Below are 15532 nucleotides of genomic sequence, written 5' to 3'. Positions count from 1 at the left end.
CACTCTTTCTCAGTTTTAAAAAAATGATCTGTGCATACATTGTTCTAAGCAACTGGTGAAATGGAAAAAGCAAATATAGTAAGTGGAGAGTATAGGCAAAATATATGAAAGGGCTGAAATAGCTATGATGTGAACTTACAGTGTGTTGGCTCCTATATGATAAAAAAACCCCTAATTTTTACCACTTTTCGTGTGTACTTTAAGCTCATGTTGGCTTCATGAAAACTTAAGTTATATGACCACAGTTCTGCTACTGAAGAACATAGTGATAACATGTATTGGCACTTTCAAGTAGAAAGTAATTAATAATAAATGATGAGATTATCAGCTACCTTGAAGTGCAGAAGAACCACAAAATCTTCAGTAGTTTTTTAATTTTAGTATTTACAAAGATCTAACGTGGAAGAATCTCTCTCTCCCTTTGGACTCAATTGTATATAGCATACCTGGAGACATGCTCTGTTAAAGAAATCAGTGGAAGATAAACGTTTGGATTTTATGTTGAAATTGAAAAAAAACTGTTCAGAAGCACATAACCTTTTAAGCATTGAAGTGAGATGTTCCAGTGCTGTCACTTCCTCTCGTAGACAAGTGTTTCTGTGACACAGAGACTCAGTATGTGAAGTCACTGCATTTAGCAATCCAGTGTCTCAGAGAGTTCATGTGGTGGGTTGATCTTGTCTGGCTGCTAGACACCCACCCAACTCTCACTCCCCCTCATCCACAAATATACCTGCTCCACTATGGTCTCTCTCACAGGCTGCAGAGAAATCTCTTCTCTGGTGCCTCCTCTCTACCTTGTTGTCTGCAGTACTGTTTCTCTCACATTTTCCCCTCACTCCTCACACTGTCATGTGGTGTTTTTAGGCTTTCTTAAGTATATTTTCCCTGAGGTGCAACCATCTTGGCTGCTGGACTCAGCTGTGCCCTGTGGTGGGTTCATTGGAGCTGGCTGGAACTGTCTGGAACCTGTCCAGCACAGGGCAGCCCCAGCCTCTCCTCACACAGGCCATGCCTGCAGACCCAGAGCTGCCCAAACCTGGACATGTGCACTCAGTACAATGGTCAAAGACATTTTTCCCTCTTGGCTGCCCCTCTTCTAGAGACCTAAGGCTCATATCCCTGCCTCTCTAACACCCAGGTTTAAGCAGGGGGTACAGAGAGTACTTTTACTCTGCAGCTTCACTCTGGGCTCCCTTCTAGAAAGAATGACTGTGAGGTAAGCCTGATTAGGACTAAGGGTTCTCTTTCATGTATCTACATTTGACATTGAAATAAGGCAAACAGCTTTAAAAGTGAGATAGTTACTGAAGCATCTGTGTTTAAATTGAGATCAGTTTGCCAAAAAAGGCAGCGTGGCTTTGGTACTGCTGGGCAGGAAGTGACAAATGAGGCACCAAGAGCTTGTCCAGGTATATGATAAGGAAGACTAACAACATGATAGGCAAGGGGCTACTGGGAAAATAGGGCAAAGAACCAGATCATAATGGAAAATAGAAAATATTGCTACAAATAAATGTGTTTGCTAAATGTGTCTAGTTGCAAAGCTGGTCAAAGACTATAACATTATTGATGCTGGTTATGAAAACCAATTTAATGTATTTAATCTAACAACTGTTCATAACTGGTAATTTCAGCATAAGTTATTCTGCAGAAGCTGGATTACACTGAAAACTATTGAACTGCACCAATTTCCTTTGACTAGAATAGATAATGTGGAATTAACCTTGACTTCAGCCGTCTCATAATTAAGCAATTCACCTAAACTGTGTATGAGGGTCTCCATGTATTCCATGGAGTAGATGTGTGCAGGAGATGGTGCATTCTACATATTTTACAAGCCTGTTTCAATTTGAGATTATCCCAAACATTAGTTAAGTATATAAATACTTGCATTTTATCTGCTGCAGTCTGGTTAGCAGCAAAATTTTACTGGCTGCTCCAGTGACTGAGTCTTGTGTACATAACAATCTGGATTTATTTATTTATCTTACCGATGTATTAGGGAGTAAAGCCTTCATGTCAATAAACAATGAAGTTTTACTTAATTTCACCTTTGACTTGGCTGACGTTAAGATGAACTAAACGTCTGTGACATGACAAAATAGTCTGCCTTGGAGGGGAGAATAAGAAAGGTATGCTAAAAAGCACTGTTATACACAGTTGTTTCTCTCAGAAGTATAGATGTAGGCAGATAAATGAAAAAACACATGGAGTTTCGTCTTGTAACGAAGCAAGAACCTGGCACACAGTCCCAGTTCTGTTGCTCTCTCCTTGGGAGTGAAGAAATTAGGGTGTTATGATTAAGGAGTGCCATGAAGATGATCAGAAGGCTGGAACACCTCTCCTATGAAGACAGGATGAGAAAATTGGCGTTGTTCAGCCTGGAGAAGGGAAAGCTCCAAAGAGACCTTATAGTGGCCTTATCCTACCTGAAGGGGCTACCGGAAACCTGGGAAGGGTTTTTTACCAAGGCTTGTAGCGATAGGACAAGGGGTAGTGGTTTTCAGCTGGAAGAGGGTAGATTTAGGTTAGACATCAGGAAGAAATTCTTTAGTGTGAGAGTGGTGAGACAATGGAACAGATTGCCCAGGGAGGTTGTGGATGCCCCTTCCCTGGAGGTGTTTTAAGGCCAGATTGGATGGGGCTTTGAAACCTGGTGGTTGAAACCTGGTTGGAACTTGATGATCATTAGGTCCCTTCCAACCCAATCTATGATTCTAGGATTCTGTGATTATACTAAAATACAGGTAATCAACATCTGTATCATCATCCACTCCTAAAAAAGAACTGTGTAATCTTGGCTTTATAGGTCCTGATCCTGAAATGAATTATGTGCTTGTCAGGTTCACTATGGAACAAATCTTGATGATCACAGCAGATAGTAGGTTTCTGGACATGCAAATTATTTTAGTTTTCTTAACTTTAAATGGTACTTAAAGATTACCCATCAATCTACATTCAGTAGTTGTTTGCAGCTTTTTTGGAAAAGGCCTTTCTTTTCCAGTAGGTGTACACCACAGTGGGAATAAGAGTAGGAACTATTATAATTGCAAAAATAATCAAGACAGATGTGTAATGTGGACAGATAATTTCCTTCTCTGTTGTAAAATTTCCTCTATATAAAATAAAAACAATTATGTTAATCACTTTCAAATAACTGAATCTTAGATTAAAATAATGCAAAATCTTATAGTAATACTGATTGGTTTTTGACATACTACAATAACTTGTCTATTATCCTGAAATGAAATGAACACTGTGTATCAACAGGGGACCAATGCATGTTCTTTAGACTAGAAATATGTCTATTCTTGGCCTTTCCCTTTACTTCCTGCCTCTGCTGGGAAGAGTCGCCAATTTTTTTTCTTTTTATCTCACTGAAGTGAAAGATATTCCATGGCATATGTAGAGTCACATTTGCCCCAGAATCATGTTTCTATTGAGTGCCATAAATAATTTAGTTGTGTGGGTTCCCACCCACTGTAATATAGATGGTGGTTTCTTCCATTGCCATTTTTTTCTCCCACAAGACTTTTCTAAAACTATTTTGATTTATTCTTTAAAGATTTCCCTGCTTAAGTGCCTTTATGAGCCTCCTTTTTTTTTTTTTTAAAAAAAAAAGGTACCAGCTGCATTTAACTTATCATGTACCATTTGCTTCAATATGCAAGTGTGAAAAGAACTTTTCATTTACTCAAATGAAACAGATGAGGAAAAATATAATGGAATTCTGGAACTTCCAGTATTATAAGTGGAACTAAAATTTAAAAGTAAAATCCAGCTTGAATTTGCAGACTGAGAACTGTTGTACTTTATGAAAGGCAAGAAGGCAAGTGCTCAAGAATTATTCTTGAATTTCCAGCTTTCTTTGTGAAAGAGGAAACACAATATGTTGTCTGTTTGCAAGTTTCACACATATGCTAAAAAGATAAATCACCTACTGACCAATTACTAACCTTGAGAAATATGGGAACACATATTTTTTATATTTTCTTAAACTGATCAGACAATATCAGTCATCAAAGTCACTATGCGTGGTCAGTACCTAATAATACAGGAAAGGCTTCACTTGTGTAAAAGCAAGTGCAAAGAAGGTGTGTCAATGACAAAATACTGTTCTTGCACTCAAAAGTGAGCAGTTAAAGCATCTACCAGTTGGTCTTCCTGTACATACATAATATAAGAGAACCACATGCATGTAACCAAATAATTTTTTTTTTCTAGTGTTATGTTACTTGTCTTTATTTATTGAATAGCTCAGCAAAGTAAATGTTTTTAACTGTATTTTTTATAAATCCATGTGTTTTAAAATATTATTTTAATGCAAAAGATGTAGTCCATCTCTAAGATCTGGTCTACATCCTGTTCTCATATGTCTAAACTGAGGCCCCTGAAAACAAAGATTAAAAAAATCTCTTAAACTGTTGTGGTCTGGAATGGATTAGTGAATAAACTACTGACCTTATAAGGCAGATTGTCTAAACCACACTTTCCTTCCTCCCCAGAGAACTACCAAAGTGCTTTCTATATGTTTTACTTCATCACCTTTCAAAATGACAGCAGCTTCCATTGGTAGTTTGTTTTTGACTTCTGTATGGGCCTTCTACCCTTCCCAGCCTTATCAGAGGGCTTTTTCTGAATCAGTTGGACACAGCACAGTTGCACCAAGGCATCCCACTGCCTTATATCCTGATGAAGTTAACATATCACTCGTATGGTTGAAAATAGACTCCTAGCATTGCCAGGATCAGTAGGGTAGATACTGAGTATGGTTAAACTTTAGAAAAATTAGGTTTATCTGGATTTGAGGTGTGTATATATATATATGTTTGGTTTTAGTTTAGTCCATATGTATATATGATGGTGAACGGTGATTTATTTTCATTGTATTTTACTTCCCATGACAGATTCATTTGTCTGTTTCAGTAATGTGTTCAAATACATAGGAAGTTCAAATATATAGGAAATGTGTAGGAAAGGTATACAGTAAACCTACTGTAAAAAAGAGCCAGTCATTACATCATGCCTGTAACATTCTACTGCAAAGTGTTATAAAATAATGTTACATAACAACTTCAGTCAACCTTTACAGATTGTTAGGTTAATTAGTATAGAGATAACCTTCTTTTTGTTATATTTAATATTTTATGTCAGCAATACTCAGTAATGAAAACTGTTAGAAATATTTTCATTTTAACTCTGTCTTCACAGTGTCTCTTTAAAAAAATAAGAAAATAGCTTTACCATGCACTCAGCAATGTTATTTTTTCAGTATATTTGTCTATTAGAAATTGTCTCATGTTACAAGGAAAGAGAACAGAGTGGTCTCACAGCCATTAAAAGAAAACTAAGTGTCTTTGTAATTGGTTTCAGCCTGTTACAAGATTTTTTATGAGGTTTTTATAACTTTTTTCTTTAATTTAAATGAGCTATAGTAAATATGAATGTAACAACAAAAATGAAAATTTCTGGCCATACTGGAGTCCAAGACCATAAGAGCAGCTTTTCTCATGCAGTTTAAGTATTTCTTCTTTTTTGGAACAGCCCAGTGCAGAAATCCCCAATCTATGCAGAGTTTTTGGAGCTTTGACCAAAGGTTTCTCATTGATTCTTAGTAAAACACAATTAATGTTTGGGATTTCTCCCAAGAATACAGGGAGTGGTCCTATCCTCAGGACTTATTCTTATCAATTGTAGATTTAAGAATATTAAAAGATAATTACATAAATGCATATGCATTCCTTAAAATAGCCTACTTATGCAGTTTATAATAACAGGACTTTTAATCTACATAGAAAACCATAAAGGAATCAAGTGCTGTGACACTCCCATATTTCTACCACATGTTGTTGACACACTACTTATTAATATTAGGATGTATTATTGCTAAAGCCGTAAAACATCTGCTTGCTGTTTGTCTCTGTAGATGCCAAACTGAGATGCTCTAAGCAGTCTTCCTTCTTGCTTGACATGGCCAGCATTGCTACAAATCAGATTGTCATCACTATGGGCTCTTTTACTGTGGTCTTAGACTATGGTGGGAAACAATGCAACACACAAATTGTGGTTATCAAAGGCTCTTTCTTTTACATTAAGTCATTCAGATATGAAAATTATTTAGATGTGGGCCCATTGTGGAATTAGGGAAATGCCCTGTATTGTTCTAGGATATGAACAAAAAATAAAAAGAACTTCTTTACTGACCATCTAACTATAAAGTGATATTCTGGCTTCAGGAATTCTTCACATTAATAATGCACAACATTTTCAATGGACTGTAAGATTGCACCAGGAGAGGTTCAGATTAGATATTAGGAAAAAAAAATTCACAGAAACAATGTTGAGGCATTGGAACAGGCTGCCCAGAGAGGTGATAGTGGCACCATCCCTGGAGGTGTTCAAAAACAGGTGGACATGTTGTTTCTGGAGATGGTTTATTGGTTAGGGATTATAGGGCAGACGATTGGACTTGATGATCTCTAAGGTCATTTCCAACCTTGATGATTTTGTGATTCTGTGATTTTATGTTCAACTGGGATGTGGTCACACTTAGCATCCATTCTGTCATCGACTGTGCCCAGGGCGCACCTTGTGCCTGTCCAAAGGGTATTGATATAGTCTACCAAAAAAGTTAAATTCTGGAGTGAAAATGAGCATTTCAATAATTTACATGAAAAAGTGGACAAAATTGATAAAATTCGCATACAACTTACTTATTTTGTTGAGCAGTATTTTATGACTAAAACCAGTTCCACCAAAACATTTTTAACCACTTCTGCCTAAATAAACTAGTTAATCTGACCTTCTGCATAACAAAGCTCGAAGACTTCCACATAAATGTTACCCAAAAAGTCTATGTGGATCTAGACCATAAAGGCATTGTGTTTAATGTTAGAGTTCAAGTGATGAAGAAAGTCAGCTACAGGTCTAATAAGGCATTAAAATAATTTATTGTCATTGTCTTAAAAATGTGTACTTTGTCTCAGGTTGAAACTTGCTATCAGCTGATTCCAGTCCACTGAATCTTGTTATGCTTTCGTTACTAATTTATGAGCCTTTCAGAATGAGATATTGTGTTCCCTTTTGCATTTGGGACCCCACAAAAAAAGTTTTCCCTCCCATCTTTTCTTTCTCTTTCCCCCTTCACCCAAATCCTTCTCTTTGTCACAGAACTAGATACGTTGGTATAGCAAAGTACATTTTCCTCAGTATCTTTGTAAGTCTCGCATTCATAACATTTGAGAAAGAGATTTGTTTCTTGATTTCTTTTATTTAAAAAAAAGGGGGGGTTTATATTACTCTAGCTTGTACAGCAAATCCAGAGCCTGAATTTAATCTTTGCATGATTATAATTTGTAGCAGCTCATATTAAGGTTCCATGATACCTAGTAGAAACAACTCCATATGGATTTTATTACATTCTTCAGTTAGGTTAAATTACCTGAAATTATGCAGGCATTTTGCCACTGATCTATTATCCAGAAGTAAAAACAAAGGTGGGGGGGAAGAGTGCAAATAAATAAAGCCTAATACTGACTTGAACAGGAAGCAGTTTGTTGGCAAGTTTGTAACCACCAATGGGTTTATGGACACAAGAAACACCTCTTTTTTAGTGTATACAGTAGAATTACTGAACAGAAAGTAGCAGAGGGACAGAATTAATATATTTATCTAATATTAATAAAATCTTTCTGTTAAACTCCCACTACAGAATCAAAGCACTGTTCTGAAATAAGTTCTTGTTCACTGTTGACAGATATTGGCTGTCCTTTATGTCTACAGCCCCTCTGTTCTTCTAAATATAAACTGGCATGCTTTTGATCTTTGTAAATTGTACACTTCGGACTCAGAACAGAGAGAGCATAGAAAAAGAGTATTTGTCTGGAGAATCTGTTTCCATATGAAAAATTATTTATAAAAATTTATGTGAACAGGTCACATAGTAGAATGCCCAACAGTTTTCTGTCTGAGGAGCCTTTTTTGATACCAGAAAAGTCTAAGGGGGAATATCTATGTGCACACAAGGAAAACAAGGGAATCCTGCCTTAAAATGCAAACTTCTGGTTTATTTTTTTTGGAAACAATATTATTCTTGATGTGAAAGCAGATACCACTCATCTGGTGCACAGTTCCTTTCATGGTTTCACAGACCACATAAAAAAGTACTTTAATTGTGAGTTCCATGCTCTTTGATAGTACTCCATAGCTCCTAATGCTCATCTTCCATTCAGTGGTAAGGCCCTTCACAAACTCTTCCTTAGTTTACCCCTGATTTTAGTCTCATCATATTGATCAATCCATACTACCAATGAAGAGAACATCTTCAATGCCTTGCGCTTCTCCCTCCTTTGCCTACCTTAGGCTTTTCTGCCTGAACTTCTATATACAACTGTGCTATTGGTCCTGTGCTCATGTACTTGGATGGGTGTAGCAACAAGATATGTGCTTTCATGCACTTTATTCCAAGCACAACGGCATGCAAATATCACAAAATGGAACCTTAAAGAGCAGCTTGATAGAGGAAATCAATGGACCAAATTAGTAGATGTGACATTTTTAGAATAAATTACTTATGTACTGAGTTCTGTGGTGAAAAATAAGAGTTCTGTTTTCTGTGTTAAGAAATATGTTGGCATTAAATAATATGCACAAATTGTTTTATTTCATTTTAGTTTACTTGAGCACAGGATTTTAGAAATGGAAGAAAGGCATAAAGAGGAGCTGGACACTTTGAAGGAAGAAAAAGAGAACCTACAAAGCTTGGTCACACGACAAAGCTACATAATTCAGGAACTAGAGAAGCAGTTAAACAAGGCAACAAGCAATAACAGTGTCCTGCAGAAACAACAGCTTGAATTGATGGATACAGTTCACACTTTGATCACTCTGTGTTCCAAGGAAGGAGGTAAGAAAGTAGCATTATAGAACACTAAAAGTATGAGGAAAGTTCTTCTGAATTAAGTCCTGAATTTTTGGAAAGGCAGAATAAGCCTATTCCAAGAAAGAATAGGACATTATAATTTAGGACAAAAGAGCAGATGAGAACTCACAAATCAAAGTAGGTTCAGACAGTGATAAGGCCAGCATTTGTACTAGTGAATATTTTTCACTTTTTTAGTTTGATATAATTGAGTTATTATATAATAAGTTGTTCATGGCTGATTTAGGCCATAATTCCATTGACTTCACATTGATAATACTGATTTGTTCCTTGGAGCATGTCTCTCCTTCTGCCAGACTAATCTAACCAGCCATGGATGTTAACTTTGTAGAGGCCTATATCTAATTTACTCTAGACTTCCTCTACAATCAATTAAGAGAACAGGGTAGTGCACAAAGGAAAGTAACCTCAAACTTTATACATATATATGAGTTATAATGTTGATGAACTTGGATGTAAGCGCTTATGGTGCTGTAGACATCCAAAAGATTAATCTCTTGATTGAGACTTTATTTATAATAAGGGATCATTTTTCTTCCTTCTGCCTTACTGGAATTTTTCATTTGTTTCTGGGTGTGTTACGACTTAAATACCCTAGGACAATTCTTCTGAAGTCTGTCTTTCTTAGTAAACAACTTTCTTATACAGACTGAGAAAGAAATTCTGGTAGGATTTCAATTTTCAAGTGCTAATGACGCTACAAAATATCTCTGGAGATAAATTAATTTCATCAGAATTGGCCAAGGAAGATGGGTGAATGGAGACTGTAAAGGGTGGAAATGAGACACTGGAAAGAACAATTTAGTAACTACAAAAAACAAGGCAAAGTTCTAGAGAAGAGAAAGAAGAATAAATGTAAGGGAAAGTAGAAGAAAAACGCGTATGCTAAAAATGACAGCTTAAAAGGGATTAACAGCTGTGCCTGTTATGGCATGCAGAGGGTTAAAAATACTGGGGGAAATAAATCTGAGGAAAGAAAATATAATATCCATCTGGGAAGAAGCCATCAAAACCCTTCTGAGAAAAGGTACAGGGTAAACTTAAAAACTGTAGATGTGCAAATTGTCCTAGTTATTGAGTGAGTGGGGAAGCATGAATGAAAGAGGTCTAACCAAGGTTAAGTATCAGCAGCCCAAAGAGCCCAGCATACCTGCCCATTGTGATGTTAGAACTCTGAAGTGCCATAAATAACATATATTTTTTTAAAAAGGCAAACAACAAATAAAACAAACAAAAAAACCCCAAACCCACACCCTATCACCTGGAACCAAATGTTCTCACCTGCAACCAAATGTTCTCACCTGCATAGTTTTCAATACTCTGTTTAAAAGGTAGAAGGATGTATTAAATCATTCAAACTATTCGAGTCAAGGCAGTGTGGGTTTGCTTTCTACTATATATTCTCGTGCAACTTGTGTGGTTTAAATCTGAACTGCTCCAGTGACGAGAAATACATCCTCATCCTTTCCTTTGGAAGTTTTGTGTGCTCAGGCTCATGCCGATAGACTACTTTTGTTGGTTTTTTTTCAAAACTTTTTTCCCCTTGTGTTCATTCTAAATGTTCCCTTCTGCTTATTCTGTTATACTGTTCCCCAGCATTTTTAATTAAATAACATCCTTCATATTAGTCTGTTCTCATATCAGTAGAGAAACATTGTGATGCAATGCAAATCCTTTATTATGTTTTATGGTATTTTGGCCAAGAAACCTGGCAAAGCTATGTGCAGACTCTTCTAATACAGCTCAAGAGTACTTTAACATAAAAATTAAAGATATATTATTTTCATACAGAGATATACTGCAAGTTCTTTTTAAAGTTAGAAAGAGATTTTATAGTAATTTTGAATTTGATTAAAAGAAAAAAAACAAACATCAAAAAACCACAAACCAACCAACATTTTTCCTAAACTTAGTTTTCTCAGCTGCTTTTTATAAAAACTTTGGGTGAGGATTACAGGAGTAAACGTTTAAAATTGGGCTCCTGCATATGAATTCAGGTGTTGAAAAGCTTGAATTTTCTGTTTGTTTTTTTTCTTTTTGGTTCTGAAAAACTGTGGAAGCAAAGGTGCTTAACACAGCTACATGCATAAGTACAAATTTAATAGCCTAACTCAAACTCTAGATTTTGGGCTCCGTTACCTTTTTGGTATTAACATGTTTAGAATTTTCTTTAGATACCTTTTTTATTTGAAGAGAAATAAATGCAGAAATTTTTCCAGTTACTCTCTGTTTAAGTCTAGCTGACCGACAGTTTTAGTAAGTGCATTCACATCTGAAAAGGATCCAGACAGCTTAACTCAAGATAGATAATAATGTTAACTCTAATGAAGGCTGAGTACTAAAGTATTTAGTTGTAACAAAAAATAATACCAGCTTCAGTCTGAGGAAATGCTGAAGATGGAAAAGTAGGCACGCTGTGACACACAACTGGAGTTACTATAAATTCATGGAAAAATGTGAAGTTTAGACAGTCTTATACAAGTCTTTATGTGTATGCTAATATTAAGAATATAAAATATGCTGTGAGAACTGGTGTTTATTTGGAGACAGAGAATAACAAAATGTGATACATAAATCAGTGACACTACTTCTGTCTTACACTTTAGTAAATCTCAGTACTCTAATTTCATAAGGGATATAGCAGGAATGGAAATGGTCCAGAAAATAATAGGACAATGGAAATAATTACAGACCTGGGATGACTTCCACATGAGGAGAGAGAGCTGTGTCGTACGGAACTATTAGATGGGAAAAAAGGGTTTGTGGGATGCTGTTATGAGACCATAGAAAATCACTAATGGTAGTGAAAAAAGGAACAGGCGGTAACATTGGGAGATATTTTTCAATTATAAAAGATAGTACTTGATTAAGTTCAGTAAATGTTACTAGATACTACATTGAGATTGATAAAGATTTTTTAATTATGAGAAATCTGAAGAGCTAGCAAAGGATCTGTCCCCTTACACACTGCGGGCTTTAAACTAGGGACAGTTGTCACTGAAAGGAAGAGAGTACTTCAGTACTTCTGCTATGTCTAGACAAATTTTAAGAGAATTTCTGAAGGAGAAAGGTAAATGACACTTTCAGTGTCTGGGTACAGACAAGTTTAGGGATGGGGGCCACCTGTAAAACTTGGAATTGTTTGTGAGTTGGGTTTCCAAAATACCACCCACATAAGTCCCAGTGTGAGCAATTCTAGGATTTCAGTTGCTGCAATCCTTAGAATAGACACTCTAAAAGGTCATAAAGCCTACAGAGAGTTAGTTAAATGTACGCAGGACACCATAGTGACTCACATGTCTCCATTTGGGCCCATGTCTACAGCTAAGTAGATTTGTTGAATTGACTATATACTTTTTAGGCAGGGGCAACAGTCTTGGCAGCAGCTACCAATGAAGTTCTAAATTGAGTTTCTAAAAAAACAGCACACTCAGACACTTGTCTTCCAATTGAAATGATTTTTCATTATGGTGAAAATTTAAAGTAACTTTTAAAGATCTATTAATCTCCTCAAATACTGATAAATGCCTGAAAATTTTACTTTTCCTCAACAAGACAGAGAAATAGAAACACTGAGGTGAGGCTTAATTAATTACTGTAGAGATATTGAATTACTATCTCCAAGACAGTTGGAAGTCCTTCACTTGTAGAAGATAAGAGTTGGATAGAGATCACATCATTCTTCACAAAGTTATTTTTTTTGTGTGTGTGTAATTATTTTTTTCTTTAATCTGTTCATGTCTCATAATACTTTGAATATTATTTGTCTGAGGATGGATAAAACATTTTGGCACATTGCTGTCAAACAATAAATCTATAACATAGTAACTAGTCTAGTGACAAGCTTTCTAAGCTTCCACATAAAAAAATTACTTATGAAAAGTATATGTAGTGTTAAGTAAAGAATCACACAAAGAGTATTGAAAAAGAAAAATGTAAGAAATACACTAGAAATTATGTTAAGCTATAGATATTATAATCATAAAAGATGCGTGTACAAGTTCAGACTAGATAATTCAGAAATTGTATTGGTCCAGTGGGAAATTATATTTTGAGACAAATGTCACAGAATATGCCCAGTCAAAAGTCACTTATATTTTCAAATATGTTGTCCTTTTTTGGGTTTTTTGTTTGTTTGTTTTTTGTTTTGTTTTGCTTGTTTTTGTTTTGTTTGTTTGTTTGTTGGGGTTTGTTCTTTTTTTTCTGTTGTCCACTAGATAATAACATACCTTGTTAAGAAGTTTGGTCTGAACTTGGATACTTCAGAGGACTACTGGCAGAGTAGAGAGTTTTTTTGCATGAATGTCTGGTTTTGTGCCTTCCTAGTAGGAGACAAATGAAGCATTATCTTCCTCTTGAATGCTGACAAAAAGCTAAGCTTAATTCTCAAAATAACACACACATATGCTAGGAATTTACCTCCCTAGAAGTGCCCATTGAGTTCATGAAGTAAATAGCAAGGTGAGTGGTTCTGGCATTTCTGAAGAGGTACAAAGTTCCTGGGTTATGGGTAGTTTTCATATTTTAGAATATTATGGAGGAAAAGTAAATATGTCAAAATTATTTTAATGGAATTGATGTTTTTAAAAATCATAGTAATTAATGTATTCAAAAGATTAAACAATAAGTAGTTTATTCCACTTCTTAGACCGTAGTTGTTATGATGTTAAAATTTATGCTGAAGAGATTGAGAAAAAATGAGAACTTCAAAGAAATGACCTGAAGGTTACAGACACAGGGGAAACTCCATTGACATAAGCAGAATTAGCCCAGCAGTGATGCTGGCCTACTTCATTAGAAAGATTTCAAAGACACCTTATATAATACAAACTAGTATTTAAAAATAAAAAAATAAAAAATCCCTGTAGGAATCCCAGGATCAAAATAACAAAATCAGGTGTTCTGAAAGATAATTTTTAATTTTAATATTTGGACTGTGCTCAGCAAGACAAGTTTTCTATATTGCATTGAAATAGCTGTATATTAGAAATAAAACAACAAGGGTATTATTATATCTAAATCTAATTGATTTTAGACAGCAGCATAGAAAAGCAAGGTAGCATGATCTTGTTCTTGTTGGGTTTTTTTCTGTACACTGCAATAATAATACTGATACTCATCTGAGATACATTATAAGATGATGACGTGTTTTGTCTGGTACTATTACCCTGAAAATATCTTTCATTCCTTAAGCACTAGCCTCCTCTTTGTACCTCATCCTTGACATTACTAAGTTTTTTTCAACATGATGGGGCATAACTGGTGAGGCAGAAACCCCAAGTATGGAGTATCAGTCACTTCATTATTTTTCTTCTGAAGCATATGAGTAAACTAAATAGGAGTTATGTCAGAAGCACAGAAGTTTCTGACTAACTTTGGCTGCAAGCTCTAGGTCCGAGGTGGATTAGAAATGTGCTTAAAAAGTGGTTATAAGAAAAGAATGCATGAATAAAGTGACAGACATTTTTTTCTTATACCTGAAATGGCCAATTAACAACGTGTTATAACATACTGCAATGTACAAACAAACCACAATGTTTTTATCTATGTGTCTCATTTTTTAAATTAAGGTTATTTTTCTTATTATTAATTGCATATTATTAATTTCATATTAATTAATAGTTAATGAAAAACCACAAATTTTACAAAGTTGGAGTGACCACAGCAGACCTTTACACAAAACCTTTATTTGTGCACTGAAGTCATCTTGTCTTCCACTTTTACCTTACTCTGTCCTGAAGTCCTACTCTGATTACCAAAGGTGTCAAAGCAAGTGGCTTCATCTAAGGTTGACAGTACACGTGTTCAAGAATACAGAAAAGATCTGTTTGTTCAGTTTCTCTCTACTTCCTCCTGCTTTAGAGATTTTGTGAACAAGTGGATTCATTTTTTAAAGGCATCTCGAAGCAATAACAGAAAAACTTTTAGTTTGAAAAGAGATTGGAAGATCAGTGTAAGAAAATGACCATCCTAAATCCACAATGCTCACATGTCTACAGATACATTCTGCTTTTTGATCTGCCTTTCTTTATATTTTGCAAACTGGGTAAAAACTGAATATTTATTTTCTACTTAGTGTCATGGAAGAGGGATCCCCTTACCCTTATTGTAGCTCCAGTTGAGCACATGAACCCACTGAAGTGAAAAGCACTATGGGGCTGCAGCCAGAGGCTGGGTTGTCTGTACAGTTGGGTAGATGTTCAGTTCAACATGCACATCAGCACCAGCTTCATTTTGTGTTTCTTGTTTATTCTGTTCAGGTGTTATAGACTTCCTGTATCCCTTGGAGACTTTCTGTATTGATAGGAATTTTTCAGGGATGCTTAGAAAGTTTTGGGGGGTCTGTCTCACCTTGTTCACCTAACGTTTACTGTGTAGATGTAGATACCTGATCTGGACTTCCTTTAGAGCAAAAAAAAAGGCACTTCTGTCAAGAGACTTGTCTTAGGATGGGGTGAATTGCATCTGCAAGTACCTTTTTTCTCCATATATCTGTTAAAGGGTGATGATATTAGTGCTGCTATTTATATGATCTGTATCTACATTGGGACAGATTAATTTTATATTCCTGTTCTCTAAAACTAAGCT

The 15532-nt window shown here is 35.6% G+C and overlaps 1 protein-coding gene across 1 annotated transcript in view; it reads left to right on the top strand.

Annotated features, from left to right (window-relative positions):
- The window catches only part of ANGPT1 (angiopoietin 1), a 154644-nt gene that overhangs the window by 74492 nt on the left and 64620 nt on the right, over positions 1-15532 (top strand). Inside the window, exon 4 of the mRNA XM_010006472.1 lies at positions 8676-8908. Coding sequence (XP_010004774.1) covers positions 8676-8908 — 233 coding nt within the window. The remainder of the gene's footprint in view (positions 1-8675; positions 8909-15532) is intronic.

Source organism: Chaetura pelagica, unplaced genomic scaffold (genome assembly GCF_000747805.2).
Source record: "Chaetura pelagica isolate M959 unplaced genomic scaffold, ChaPel_1.0 scaffold76, whole genome shotgun sequence".
Lineage (NCBI taxonomy): Eukaryota > Metazoa > Chordata > Aves > Apodiformes > Apodidae > Chaetura > Chaetura pelagica.
Note: the sequence above shows the minus strand (reverse complement) of the source record. Positions and strands in the feature narration are given on the sequence as shown.